The sequence below is a fragment of the Colletotrichum acutatum genome, assembly GCF_030867785.1.
Source record: "Colletotrichum acutatum strain CBS 112980 chromosome Unknown BDZ83scaffold_34, whole genome shotgun sequence".
Lineage (NCBI taxonomy): Eukaryota > Fungi > Ascomycota > Sordariomycetes > Glomerellales > Glomerellaceae > Colletotrichum > Colletotrichum acutatum.
The window spans coordinates 325,098-340,198 of record NW_026849028.1 but is presented as its reverse complement, the minus strand read 5'-3'; the positions used below and the strand labels follow the sequence as shown (position 1 = coordinate 340,198).

The 15,101-nt window shown below is 58.6% G+C and overlaps 1 protein-coding gene across 1 annotated transcript; it reads left to right on the top strand.

Annotated features, from left to right (window-relative positions):
• The first annotated feature begins 363 nt into the window (after positions 1-363).
• BDZ83DRAFT_616985 (uncharacterized protein) lies at positions 364-13,653 on the top strand. The gene has a single exon (XM_060508003.1). The coding sequence runs from the start codon at positions 605-607 to the stop codon at positions 13,535-13,537; it is 12,933 nt and encodes a 4,310-aa protein (XP_060366324.1). The 5' UTR covers positions 364-604; the 3' UTR covers positions 13,538-13,653.
• Positions 13,654-15,101: the final 1,448 nt, after the last annotated feature.

Here is a 15,101-nt window from a genome sequence, read left to right as displayed (position 1 = left end):
GCCCCGGATGTAAGTCTCGGAAACAAGCAGAAGTTCCACGACGCATGACAACAATGTAAACATCGGGAAAAGCGGTCTACGGATCCTCTTGTATAGTGACAATTTGGCTTCAAAGTTCGGACCCAACCCGCACGGCAAGTCAGGAACGGCATGGGTACGAGATAGGTTTTCGGTTTGTTGAAGGCCCCTGGTCCGGAGACGGACTTCCTACTGCGGGACGGATGGAATGGTCCCTCTCGCCGCGACTAGCGAGTCCAGTCAAGTAGGTGTTCATCAGATGCTTCTTGTCTGCATAAAGCGTCATTATCAATGGTCATCCAGAGCGGTCATCAAGACACCTTGGCTACGGCAGCAACCACCTACCATCTACCAGTGTTGGCGCGCAGACAGAGTGTTCTAGGCTAATGAATTCCTGATTGCCCTCAACTTTGACCTCTCGTTTCATGTTGTATCAACTACACTACGAGGGCCGTCTCTCCTAGGAATACAGTCAATCTCAAAGTCAAAATAGTACGTCCACTCACCTATTCCATGGACCTAGTGTGGGTGGCCACAGATGTTAACCGCACAGCAGAACGAAGACCATACACACTAGTCAACCATAATGGCCTCATTACCAGAAGAGCCGATTGCCATCATTGGCTCAGCCTGCCGTTTCCCCGGCGGCTGCAGCTCGCCCTCAAAGCTATGGGAGCTCCTCCGCGAGCCCCGCGACGTACGAAAACAGTTCGACCCAAAGCGTCTGAACTTAGAACGTTTTCACAACGCAGACGGACAGACACACGGGTCTACAGACGTCCGGGGCCTGTCCTACCTCCTGGAGGAAGACACCCGCGTCTTTGACGCGGGCTTCTTCGGCATCAGCCCCGTGGTAGCCTCCGGCATGGACCCGCAGCAGCGGCTGCTCCTCGAAGTATCCTACGAAGCATGTGAGAGCGCGGGCGTCACGCTCGACCGCCTCCGTGGGTCCCAGACCTCGGTCCACGTCGGGTCAATGAGCAACGACTACGGCGTCATCCAGGCGCGCGACCCAGAGACGATGCCCAAGTACAACGCGACGGGCGCTCACGCGCCTAGCATCATCGCCAACCGCGTTTCGTACGTGCTGGACCTCAAGGGGCCCTCCGTGACCATTGACACGGCGTGCTCGAGCTCACTCGTTGCGCTGCACCAGGCAGTGCAGGGGCTACGCGCGGGCGACTGCGACGCCGCCATCGTGGGCGGTACGAATCTCATCATGGACCCTGGGCCATACATCGCCGAGTCGAAGCTGCAGATGCTCTCGCCGGACTCGCAGTGCCGCATGTGGGATGTGAGCGCGAATGGCTACGGACGCGGTGAGGGCGTCGCTGCGCTGTTGCTCAAGCCGCTTGCGAAAGCTTTGGCCGATGGCGACCCTGTCCAGGGTGTCGTTCGTGCGACAGGAGTCAACTCGGATGGTCAGAGTCCTGGGATCACGATGCCGTTTGCGCCGGCCCAGACGGATTTGATCCGACGGACGTATCGCCGGGCGGGGCTTGATCCGCTCCGTGAGGCAGATCGGCCGCAGTACTTTGAGTGTCACGGCACGGGTACGCAGGCTGGTGATCCGGTTGAAGCCCGCGCCGTGTATGATGTCTTCTTCCGAGGTCAAGACCAACAACCAGAGCAGTCCGAGAAAATCAAGCCAGAGACGTTGATTGTGGGAAGTATTAAGACCATCATCGGTCACACGGAGGGCTGTGCCGGCCTGGCGGGCGTGATCAAGGTGCTGCTCATGCTCAAGTACCAGACTGTACCGCCCAACATGCTCTTCAACCAGCTCAACCCCAAGATCGCCCCGTTCTACGGTCCCGGCGCGCTCGAGATCGCCACCAAGGCCATGACTTGGCCAGCGAGGCCCGCAGGCACTCCGATGCGTGCATCGGTGAACAGCTTCGGGTTCGGAGGCACCAACGCCCATGCCATCATTGAAGCTTTGCCAGAGGTGGCAGAGGAGAAAGGACAGAAACAGCAGCTTTCTGATGGGGCTATCGGCCCCCTCCTCTTCTCCGCGCAGTCTGGGCCGGCGTTATTACGCAACGTACAGGCGTACTTGGACTACGCCGAGACGCACGTGGACTCGCTAGACCTCAGAGACCTGAGTCGTATCCTGCAGACACATCGGTCAGCACACCGCGTGCGGACATTCTTCACAGGCGCGACCAGGGAAGACGTCCTGGATGCTATGGCTCGGTTCGTGACGAGCCACGCCGGCAAGGCCAAGAGCGGTGACATCGGCTCCGTCCCGCGCCTCATCAACCCGGCCGAAGCCCCCGGCATTCTCGGCGTCTTCACAGGCCAAGGCGCGCAGTGGGCCACCATGGGCCGTGGGCTCATGGCAGCTTCTCCGGTCTTCCGACGCAGCCTCGAGGCATGCGACGCCATCCTACAACAGGGCTTGCTCAAGGGCCACGGACACGCGCCGACTTGGTCTCTCATTGAGGAGCTTTGTAAGGATGCCGACACATCGCGCCTAGGCGAGGCCGAGCTGGCGCAGCCGCTCTGCACAGCACTGCAAATCGCTCAAGTTGACATCATAACAGCATCGGGAATCCGTCTCGATGCTGTCGTAGGTCACTCATCCGGTGAAATCGCAGCCACCTACGCCGCCGGTCTTATCTCGCGCAAGGCCGCCATGCAAATCGCTTACTACCGAGGCTTCTACGCTCACCTAGCCCGCGCCGGCACAAAGGTCGGCGGCGGCATGCTGGCGGTGGGCCTCTCGCTCTCAGAGGCCTCGGAGCTATGCCGTCAACCAGTGTTCGTCGGCCGCCTGGTCGTAGCCGCTAGCAACGCACCGCAAAGCTGCACGCTCTCCGGAGACCGGGACGCTGTGGCCGAGGCCAAGGAGCAGCTGGAGCGGGACAACATCTTTGCCCGTCCGCTGCTGGTCGACACGGCGTATCACTCGCATCACATGGCTGCGTGTGCCGATGCCTACCTGCAGGCCCTCCTAGCTTGCGACATTTCCGTCAATCCAGGGAAAGGGAGAGGGCGAGGGGCGTGCGTGTGGAGTTCCAGCGTCCGAGGCGACGCTCGCCTTGTTCGACGAGGCGGCGAGGCGGAGCTGTTTGCTGCGCTCAAGGGTCCTTATTGGGTTGCCAATATGGTGCAAATGGTTAAGTTCTCTCAGGCGCTCGAATCGGCCCTGTGGCATGGCGGACCATTCGACCTGGCTATCGAGCTGGGGCCTCATCCGGCGCTCAAGGGTCCCGTCGAGCAAACGCTCAAGGCGGCGTATGGCGCCACGCCGCCGTATGCCAGTCTCCTCAAGCGCAAGACGAGCGACGTGGCTGTCGCGCAAGAAACTATTGGGTCAGTCTGGTCCCAACTTGGACCGGCGCATGTCGACTTTGATGGTTTCCGCGGTATCTGGGGTGAGAGCAATGAGTCTATTACGACGCCCAAGTCATTACTTGCGGAACTGCCTGGCTACGCGTGGGATCACGACCGGGTATACTGGCGTGAGTCGCGCATCTCAGCGCGGTACCGTACGCTCGCTGATACGGCACACGAGCTCTTGGGCCGGCGGATGCCCGATGACAACGATTCCGAGCTGCGGTGGCGCAACGTCCTGCGCCTGCGTGAGATCCCCTGGTTAAAAGGGCACGAGGTCCTCCGCGAGGTCTTGTTGCCCGGCGCCGCGTATGTCTCCATCGCAGCCCAGGCGGCGCAATACGTCGCCGGTTCTCGGCCTGTGGCTTCGCTGGCCGTGGAGGACGTTGACATTCTGCGGCCGGTGGTTGTGCCTGACAACACGGACGGCGTCGAGACGATATTTACCGTGCAAGTGCTACCGACGGCTGATGGTTACAGTTCGAAGAGCAAGGCTGCCCAGGTAGTGCGAGCCAAGTTTGCGTACTACGTGTGTCCGAACGAGGTGACGGGTGCAATGATGCACACCTGTAGTGGTAACTTAGTCATCCATCTCGGCCCCGTCGACTCCGGTAACGGGCCCACTTCAACGTCGGGTCCGGTGTTACCAGGCCGGGAGCCGATTCCGGACAACGCCGTTCATGTCGACGGCGAAGCAATCCACGAAATGTTTGGCCAGATCGGCCTTGATTACCACGACGCATTTGCGGCCATGAAGAGCTGTGAGCGCGCCCTCGGCTACGCGGCCGCCACGGCAGTCTGGCCAGCCGATTCCGACGTCGACACCGATGCCGATGCTGCGTCACTGGGACCAAGTAGCGGCTCCTACGTGCTACATCCAGTCATTTTGGACGTGGCTTTCCAAGCCTTGTTCGTCGCACACGCACACCCCGCGAGTCTAATGCTCAAGAGGGCCATGCTGCCGTCGCATATCGATCGCGTGCTCATCGATCCCAACGTGTCCGTCACGACCACGGGCGCAACGGCATCTTCGACTACGTGCCACATGGACGCCTGGGTAACGGATTCCACGGGTGCCACACTCGACGGCGATATCAGCCTGTACGTCAACGGGGAGGCTTCGACGCGGGTCTTTGCGCAGGTCGAGGGCCTGCGCACGCGGGCGGCTGGAGGGTTGGACGCCTCGCAGGACCGACACATCTTTTGCCGGACGACTCACGGTTGCGATATCTCTGTGATGGGACTCACGCTGCCACCACGCGATCCCATCCAAGATGAAAGGACGCTCAGGGTCAACGAGGCAACGGAGCGGCTCACTTTATGGTATATCCGGCAAGTTGTAGCTCAAGTCAAGTTACCGCCACCGCCCTCTTCCGACAAGACGGAGGGGGAGAGTGAGACAGACAGTCTGCAATGGCACCATCGACGCATGCTCGAGGCCTTTGCACACCACCTCGACCTAGTCCGCCAGGGGAAACACCCGCTCGTCCAAACCGCATGGTTAACAGACGGACCCGTGGAAATCGCTGCACTAGACCGCGAACACGGCGACACAGTCGAGTTCCGTCTCATGCACGCTGTGGGCGGCGCGCTCGCCCGCGTCGTGCAAGGCGAGTCCCACCTCCTGCTCCAAGTAATGCAGCAAGACGACCTCCTCAACCAGTTCTACATGCGCAACAACACCTCGGTGGCAACCAACCGCGCCGTTGGCCAGCTCATGAAGCAAATCGCCTTCAAGTTCCCGCGCTGCAACATGCTCGAGATCGGCGCCGGCACTGGCGGGACAACCTGGAGCGTCTTACACGCCGTCGACGACCTCTACGACTCGTACACCTTCACCGACGTCTCGCCCGCATTCTTCGCCGCTGCCGCAGAGAAGTTCGCCGCCTTTGACCGCGTGGCGTATCGCACGCTCGATATCGAGCAGGATGTTGCCGCGCAGGGGTTCGCACCGCACAGCTACGACGTCGTCATCGCGGCCAATGTCCTCCACGCCACGAAAAGCCTCGCAGACACACTCGCCCGCGCACGCAATTTACTCCGCCCGGGCGGCTACCTCGTCCTGCTCGAGACCACGGGCACGCAGAGCATGGTCGGCTTCCTCTTTGGCGGGTTACCCGGTTGGTGGCAGAGCACGGAGCCGTCCCGCCGGTACGGTCCCACCGTGCCGACGCTCGAGTGGCACCGACTACTCTGCCGCGCCGGATTCTCGGGCGCCGATACGGTGCTGCATGATAGTCCCGACGAGAGCCGGCACGTCACGTCGTGTATCGTCAGCCAGGCCGTCGATAAGGATGTCCTTCGCCTCCGTAGCCCGCTCGACTTTGTCGCGCCAGCAGATCTGCCTACACCGCCGTCTTCTCCGCTGCTGCTTATCGGGGGAAAGCGACTCGTCACTACCCGCGTCGTCGACGAGATCACTCGGCTGCTGCCGAAAGGGTGGCGTTCTCGCCTGCGTACGATTCCCAGCATCGACGACATTGATCTCGACGACGTCAGCCTCAACCGAGCTGACGTCTTGTGCCTGCATGACGCCGATGAGCCCCTATTCGCAACGCTGCCCATGTCGGAACCGCGTCTGCGCCGTCTCCAGCATCTTTTCCTCTCAGCCTCAAGCTTGCTCTGGGTGACAGCTGCAGGCACGACTGCTCCTCTTCGCGCAAGTATGATCCGCGGCATCACGCGCGTGGTGCCCAAGGAGATTCCCCATCTCAGCGTGCAAGTTCTCGGGCTCGAGGACGGTGCCGGTCCCGCGGTTGACGCCCGGCGCTGTGTTGAGGCACTCCTGAGACTGAGACACGTGGCTGACATCCGGGAGACTGAGGGGCAGACTACGCTTCCACTGTGGTCTATAGAGCCCGAGTGCGAGGTTCTGGTTGACGGCGAGGTTCGCATTCCGCGCGTGATGCCTGCCACGGCGCTCAACGAGCGTTTTGCAGCGCGCAATCGGCCTGTTGTCAAAACTGTTGACGCAACCGACATTGCGGTCCAGGCTGTTGCGAATCGGAATGGGAAGATGGAGTTGCGACAATTTCTTGACCACAGCCAGGGAGCTGTGCAGATGGACGTCGAGTATGCTCTGCATGTCTCATCTCATAGGGACGGGTCTTCGGCCTACATCGTCCATGGACGCGTGAATGACAATTGGGCCATGGCACTCAGCTCTGCCAACGTATCGAGACTGTTCCTACAGCCTGGGGATGTATTCCAGGTCGGCAGCTCGTGCTACACGCCAGCATCCATCAAAACCACGGCTGATGCTCTACTTTGTCGTGCCCTCGTTCACCGTGTAGCAGCAAGAGCACTCAACGCCGATTCAACTGTCGTGCTAGTGCTCTTCGAGCCGCAACTTGAAATGGCGAAGAAGATCGAGACAGAGCTAAAGGCAGAGTTGCGAAGTGTCAGCGTTGAGGTCTACTGCGTCACCTCCACCTCTGATGTTGGAAAGATTCCTGTAGGCTGGATCCGCGTTCACACAAACATGTCGAGACGTATGGCCAAGCAGTGTCTGCCTTCAAATAGAGTCGACTTCTTCGTAGACTGCTCGGAGACGTCTGAGGACTCTACCAACCATTCTCGGGAGCATTTGAAAGCGTCATTGCTACCAACTTGCCAGATATTCGCATTCGACGGCGAGCTTCTGCGGGGCTTCTTGCCGCAGCAGTCGGCGATCAAGGCCGAGAGTCAGAGCCAGACCATCGAGGCCCTGTTCAAGTCTGTAGATGTTGCTGCTAACTCCACAGACGGAATCTGTAGCAAATCAACTCCAACGATAATGGCCGCTGACCTGGCCGGTATGAACGCAAGCACCCTCTCCCGCGAACAATACCTGTGCTCCTGGCACCGACAACAATCTCTCCCCTTGACGATTCAACCCCCTGAGACCGACATCCACTCGAAGGGCCTCCTCCGCCCAGACCGAACCTACCTCATCATGGGCGGTTCCGGCGGTCTAGGCCTCTCTCTCACCCGCTGGATGATCCGCCACGGCGCCCGCAACATCGTGATCACATCCCGCCGCGCCCAGACAAACGCAGGTCTCCAAGTCGAGGCCCGCCGCGCGGGAGCAGCAGTCCACACCCTCGCTGTGGACGTGACGCAGCGCGCGGAAGTCGAGACAGCAGTCGCCACCATCCGTGCGACGATGCCGCCCATTGCGGGAGTATGTAATCTCTCCATGGTCCTCCACGACGCCGTCTTCCTCGACATGTCCCCACGACAGCTCAATGAGACGCTAGCAGCCAAGGTCGTAGGAACAGAGAACCTCGATGCCGTTTTCAACGAGGGTGCCGAGGAGCTAGACTTCTTCATCGTCACGTCGTCGGCGGCGAGCACCATCGGCAACGTCGCCCAGGCAAATTACCACGCCGGCAACCTCTTCATGGACGCTGTCGTCGCGGGCCGCCGTGCCAGGGGTTTGGCTGCGTCTGTGGTGCATATCGGGTGGGTGGCGGACACGGGGTACATTACGCGCTTTGAAAAGGAGAAGCAGCTAGCCGATCACTTCCGGAGTATTCGACTTACACCGTTATCCGAGACGGATGTGCAGGATGCGTTTGCGATGGCTGTGCGCGCAAGTCGGGTTGACTCCTCCGACACCGGCACCGGCACGAGCAATGACCTCGAGCACGACATCACCATGGGCCTTGCGCCGCCTACCGCACCCATGCAAGCCGGACAGGTGAACAAGGCTGTGTGGACTTCAGACCCTCGTCTCATGGCCCTGAAGCCGTATACCGCACTATCAGCCAATTCTCAGCAGCAGCAAAATAATTCACACGGCGACGGCCGTTCCAGCGGCAGCGCCGGCGTCCGCGAACAAGTGGCTCAGGCCGAGACGGAAGACGATGCCATAGCGGCGGTGGCGGCGGCGTTCGGAGCAAAGCTCGAGACGATGCTGCAGCTTCCCAAAGGCGCTGTCCACGAGAGTAACGGTCTCGAGAGGCCTATCGTTGACTTGGGCATCGACTCGCTAGTGGCGGTGGAGATTCGTACGTGGTTCCTCAAAGAGCTTGATACCGAGGTGCCGATCGTCAAGATTTTGGGCGGCGAGACGGTGTTGGAGGTTTCGGCGAAAGCGGCTAAGAAGATGTTGGCCGATCGTAAAGAGGTTTCGCCTAAGGTTGACGAGAAGAAGGAGGTCAAGGAGGTCGAGAAAGTCATCCAGGCCCCGAAAGAGCTTGTCAAGCAGACTCCCACAGCAGCTCTAAGTCCTGACGTCGTTACCCCTATTCCCGTTGACTCGAGCTTGGTCTCGACGGAGAACAGCAGCAGTAGCAGCAGCATCGTCGAACACTCTGAATCCGGCTCGGACAGCCCCAAAACAGCCACCACAGATGACGAGGAAGAAAAAGGAGAAGAAGAACATCAGGGCCAGGCGAAAAAGATTGACCCCGTCATCCGCCCCGACCCTGTCATTGTCCGAGAAGCCCCCATGTCCGCCGCCCAATGCCGCTTCTGGTTCGTCCACAAGCACTCGGACAACCCGGCCGCCTGCAATAACGCATTCTACTATCGGCTGCGGGGCCGTCGCCGCGTCAACACTGCCCGGCTCCGTCACGCCCTCCGGGTCGTCGCGGCCCACCATGAATGTCTGCGCACCTGCTACTTCCCGCGCCTCGAAGACGGTCATCCGATGCAAGGAATCATGGCGCCGTCGGAGTCGACTGTCCGCCTCACGCACACTGAATATGATGGCCGCGACAGCATCGAGACGGCGCTGCGAGAGACACTTGCGGGCTTCAAGACGCGTGCTTGGGACCTTGAGCACGGAGAGACTATGGAGATCTCACTGCTGGGTCTTAAGGGTAATGAAGGAGAATTTGGAGAAGGAGAAGAAGAAGCAGAGGGGTACGGGTTCCTCGTGCTGGGATACCATCACATCACTCTAGACGGCTGGAGCGTAGCCCTCTTCTGGAAAGATGTCGACAGAGCATACCGCATGCAACCGCTCACTCCAGTCGACCGTGGCCTCTCGTACGTCGATTACTCGCTTCACCAGCTCAGTGAAGAAGAAACAGGCGCCCTTGACGAGGACCTCGCCTTCTGGCGCGCCGAGTTCGCCTCCTCACTACCAGATACGCTTCCCCTTTTGCCCATGGCCCGCGGCCTTGACAGGTCGTCTCTGGTCAGACAGCAGAAGCAGCCGAGCAGTGCTCACAATCTGGATCAGGAGCTCAACCCAGCACAACTCGAGGCCGTGAAATCGTTGAGCCAGCGCTTACGCATCAGCCCCTTCCACGTCCACCTCGCCCTCCTCCAAGTCCTCCTCGCCCGCCTCACCGGCACCGAAGACATCTGCATTGGTGTAGTGGACGCCAACCGCCGCGACGAGCGCTTCGTCAACACGCTCGGCTGTTTCGTCAACATGGTGCCCCTGCGTGCCACCGTAGCAGCATCCGGTACAGCCTCTTCCGGAACTACTTCCTCCGGCCCAGACTTTGCCTCTATAGCCCGCGCCGCCTCGCGTAAAGCAATGTCCGTCTTCGCTCACGGCACGCTCCCTCTAGACCGCATCCTATCCCTCGCCTCCGCCCCGCGCGCAACAGAGGCCCATCCGCTCTTCCAAGCCGCCATCAACTACCGCACAGCCGGCGGCGGCGGCATCGACATCTGGGATCTGCCCCTCGGCGCCGACGACACCCGCATGGAGCTATCGTGGCACGGCGCAAAGGAGGCCGAGAACCCTTACGACGTGAGCTTGGGTTTCTTTGAGATGCCGGGTGGCGGGTGTCTCGCGCAGATCTGGTGCTCTGCCACGCTGTATGGGCCCGAAGCGTGTCAGTCTCTGATGGATGTGTATTTGAGGTTGCTGGAGGCCGTTGCGCGTGATCCTGAGGTGACTGTGGACCAGTTCAGTTTGTACGATGATACGGATCCGAGTGTGCTTCGCGCGCTTGAGGTGGGTAGGGGACCCGAGGTGAAGTTTGATTGGGTTGAGACAGGATCGTCTCTGTGTTTGTCTCGGCGTGTGCGGGATATGTGCCGCTTACACCCCGAGCGTACAGCCGTCACCGACGCTGTTGGGAGCGTGTCGTATGCTCAACTAGCCGACAGGACGAGCCACTTGGCACATCAGTTGAAGGAGGCCGGTGTTCGCTCGCGCCATGTCGCCGTCTTGTGCGAGCCGTCGATCGACGGCATCGTTACCATGCTCGCTATCCTCGAAGTTGGAGCTGTCTACGTTCCCCTCGACGTCAGCCTGCCCGCCTCCCGTCATGCAGACATGCTTCGGCTTTGCGAGCCCGCGCTCGTGCTCTTCCACAGTCAGACGGACAAGCGTATAAACGCCTTGGTAGATGACGTTGTCGGGGAGCAGCAAATGCGAGTCCTTCGAGTAGACGTGGATCACATCCAAGACGACCCCAATGCTCATGGCGATCTTGATGACTCCAACAAGATATCATCGGCATTCCTCCTCTTCACAAGCGGCTCAACAGGCATCCCCAACGGTGTCCACTTAACTCAACCCAACTTCGCAAACCACATCGCCCTCAAAGCGCAAACCTTCTCCCTGACTCACACCGACTGCGTCCTCCAACAGAGCTCCCTGGGCTTCGATATGGCCCTCGTCCAGACCTTTTCCGCCCTCGCCAACGGAGGCCGCCTCGTCATCGCGCCCGCCGATTCCCGCCGCGATCCCGTTGCCATAGCGGCGCTTTTGAAGCGCGAGGCCATATCCATGACCATCGCCACGCCGACCGAATACCTCGCCTGGATCCACGCCGCCGCCGACGTCTTAGCCAATGGCAACGACGATGACAAGACTGCCTGGCGGTTGGCCTTCTCGGGCGGGGAACAGATCCCACCTCGTCTGCTGACTGAACTCGGCCGTCTCGGGATCCCGGGTCTCCGACTGACGAATTGCTACGGACCAACAGAGATCACAGCAGCAGCAACCTTTCAACCTATTCCCCTCGACAACGGCAACGACCCGTTGTCAGCCTCCTGCGTAGCATCCCTCTCCGCACCCTCAGCCATCTGGAGGCCCTTTGCCGTAGGCAAAGCCCTCCCGAATTACACCGTCATCATCGTTGACCCCATCACCACCAGCACCACCCCGCAGCCCCTACCCCTAGGACAAACAGGCGAGATCTGTATCGGTGGAGCGGGCGTGGCGCTCGGATATCTCAATAGGCCAGACCTCACGCACTTGCGTTTTCTTACAAATGTCCCGGGGATGGGCAAGAGCACCGTGTACCGCACTGGCGATAAAGGCCGCCTCCTCTCCGACGGGACGCTCCTCTGTCTAGGCCGACTTGATGGCGACACGCAGATCAAGCTGCGCGGCCAGAGGGTCGATCTGCAGGAGATTGAGGCCGCCGTGCTCCGGGCTTCTGCGGGTGTTCTCGCGTCTGTCGTGGTATCTCGGCGTCGCCTGGATGGTGCTGATGCCGGGGGTGTTGGTGAAGATGACATCCTCGTAGCTCATGCCACGCTCGCCGAAGACAAGGATCGCGCCATCGAGCAAGACGACAGCGACACCTCTTCCATTTCCTCGATCCTCTCCCATGTGAGGCTGCCGCAAGCCTTTATTCCCGCAGCAATTTACACCCTCAAGACGCTGCCAACGACACCGAACGGCAAACTAGACCGCAGGGCCATCGCCCGTCTCCTTCTGCCTGAAAGAATGAGACTCAACCCTCTGGGATCCGACTTGAACGCAATAAACACAAACGCAACTGAGCAAAATGAAGGAGAGAAACTTACCGTTCGCCAAGGCGAGCTCCGTCTTCTCTGGGAGCGTGTCCTTCCTTCCCTAGGCGAAAAGCGTATCGGCCCGTCATCCGACTTCTTCCTCTGCGGCGGTAACTCTCTGCTGCTGATGAAGCTCCAAAAGGCAATCAAGGAGACCACGGGCGTGGAAACCAGCACGAAGCAGATGTACGAGGCTACCACCCTGCGCGCCATGACGCGTGCCGTATTCGAGGATTCTGCGGCGGCGGAGGAGAATGCTCGGATAGACTGGAATACCGAGACAGCTGTTCCGGGATGGTTGAGGGAGGAAATTGAGACAATTGGGGCGACGGTCGCATCCGCATCCGCCGCCGCTGTGGAGAAGGACAAGACGGAGGCCGGCATCGAAGTCCTCCTCACGGGAGCATCCTCTTTCCCGGGAAGCCACATCCTCACAGCCCTCCTTAACCACCCATCCGTCCGCAAAGTCCACTGCATCGCCGTTCCCTCCGACCACCACCAACCCCTTTCTTCTCCATCCTCTGCCTCCATCGCCGAGGTGGTATATTACACAGGCACCCTCCTCTCCAAAACCCTAGGCCTAACCTCCACTGAACGAGAACACCTCTCCCAAACCGTACACATCATCGTCCACGCAGCCGCCCACGGCCACTGCCTGAACCGCTTCGCCACTCTCCGCCGCCCGAATCTCGAGTCCCTACACTCTCTCGCCTCCCTATCCCTAGCATCAGCTTCACCTCGCAAAACAGCGATCCCAATTCTCTACCTTTCGAGCCCGCGCACCCTGCTCCTAGCAGGCAAAACCGAAACCCCCAGAGCCCCATCTTCTCTCCGAGATTTCCCCCCGCCAGCCGTCGACGGTTCGGACGGATACACGGCGAGTAAGTGGGCAGGCGAAGTATTCCTGGAGAATCTGGTCAACCATCTCAAAGAGCGTGATCATGGCACTGAAGTTGGGGCACGCGGCCCACCAGGACCCAACCCCCTCAACCTCAAGATCGCAATCCACAGGTCCTGTACCCTCGTGAGCCTCCAAGCACCCAATTCGGACGCAATGAACGGCATTCTGCGCTACTCCCTCGCCATGCGCTGCGTACCTCGCCTCCGGCGCGCAGAAGGGTTCCTAGACTTTGCGCCGCTCGACGACGTCGTGGAACAAATCGCCGCCGCCGCCGTCGAGTTGGCGGCTCTTCCGGATACCTCTATATCAACAACAGAGGCTCCAGCGGCAAACTCGTCACAGTCAGCATCGTCTTCTGTCCGCTTCCGCCACCACTCAGGCGGCATAAAGACCCCCTTCTCGCAATTCCGCACACACATGGAGACCGTCTACGGCGGTGCGTTTGACGAGGTTGACATGCAAGAATGGCTCGTCCGTGCTTCGCGACAGGGTCTGGATCCGCTTATCACTGCGTACATTGAGGCCCTGCTTGAGAGCGGGATGCCGCTGGTGTCGCCGTATCTCGGAGCAGACCTGGAGTGAATGGAGGTATAGGTTGTAAAGAATCTTTTCTTATTTCATTATGCTAGTATACATGGCATCGTGGGAGAATGTCGATAGAGGTGTAAACAGTACTCTAGCCAATTTCTATAATTCATAGTTTAAAGTTATAATTTTCTATTTGCCCTGTGATTCTTTATTTCCATATTGTCCACAAGTTTGTTAATCACGTTCATGTTCAAAATTTGACGCCAAAAAGGCGTTGACTCAATGCAGAACCTACGGCTGTCACTAAAACGCTACTTCTCAGATTGAACTATACTATTACTCAAGAACCATGCCTACGGTAAGAAGAATTCTCGAAGAAACGGTACCAGCTGTGCCGTAAATTTCAAATGATATCTTGCTCTTCATACGCGAAGCAAAAGAAACCGTCTTGGCCATGACCACTCCGAGTGGGTTGAAATCGCAGTGAACCGATCAGCCCTATGCGCGAGGTGGTAGTCCGATTGGTCTTCTCACCAAACGCTTCAACCCGTCTTCTTGGAGTTGACAACTAACGACTAAGTATTCAAGCGGGTGGTCCTTAAACCCGACCGAATATATTTCATCTTCTGCATTGGTAGAATATCATCAAGGGAAGCGGCGCGCTTGTCCAGCTACAGGATGACATACCTGCCGCCGCTGCCAAGTCCCAGTAGAACATATTACCAGAACGGGAAGTAAGAAGTATCGCGGGGCACAGCTGAAGCCGCCAAGCCATGGGGCGGACAGTTTTTGAGTTGCCCAGTACATTTTGTCTTGATTTTGGCTTCATGAGGGCTTTTTTGCTACGTCCGTTGGAGGTCGAGATGATTATGGAGGCCACAGGATTCTCAGTCACGTTGACTTGGCTAGGTAAGGTCGCTGATCGATTTCCTTCTCAAGCCATCAGGTAGGGGTGCAACGTTCGGATGAAGGGACGACTCCGATAGGAAGACAAGATCAAGCCGCAGTGAGACAACGCTCGCAGCCGCCCGAAAGGGATGGTTCGACGGGAGGGACCGCGACTAGCTTCCATCCAATGTTGCATTATTCTCCGAATGCACGACTACGGCTTACAGCCAAGTTCTTGGTTCAATCGTTTTTGGCAATATAGAGACATATAGCGTGGTTCATGAGGATCCCAAGTTTGGTCTGGATAAAAATGGCTGTATTGCTAATCACAATTTTCCTTCTCGTGAAAGTGAGACATTTGTCTGTCTGACGTGAGGCGGGCATATGTCTGTCCACTTCTCTACAGAGTGCTAGCTCCAAGTGGCATTCGATACCATATTCTACTACTTCTATCTACTCTCAATCCAAAAAGTATTAGTGAACCTTGAGAGTGCTGAGGAGTAACTCGACAGCTTGCTGAAAGACAAGTCTACCCTCTGGTCAATGACAACTGACAGAGCATCGCAGGTATCCAGGCCTGGGCCACAAGTCACAACGACATAGATTTGCCTGTTTAGATCAAATCAGACTCAAAATCATCACTAGTGAAAGACATTTAGAAGTTAATGTCAGGTTAGCTCGAGAGCAGTATGTGAGTCTCTGATTTGTATGGCCAGACAGTGCGATGGAT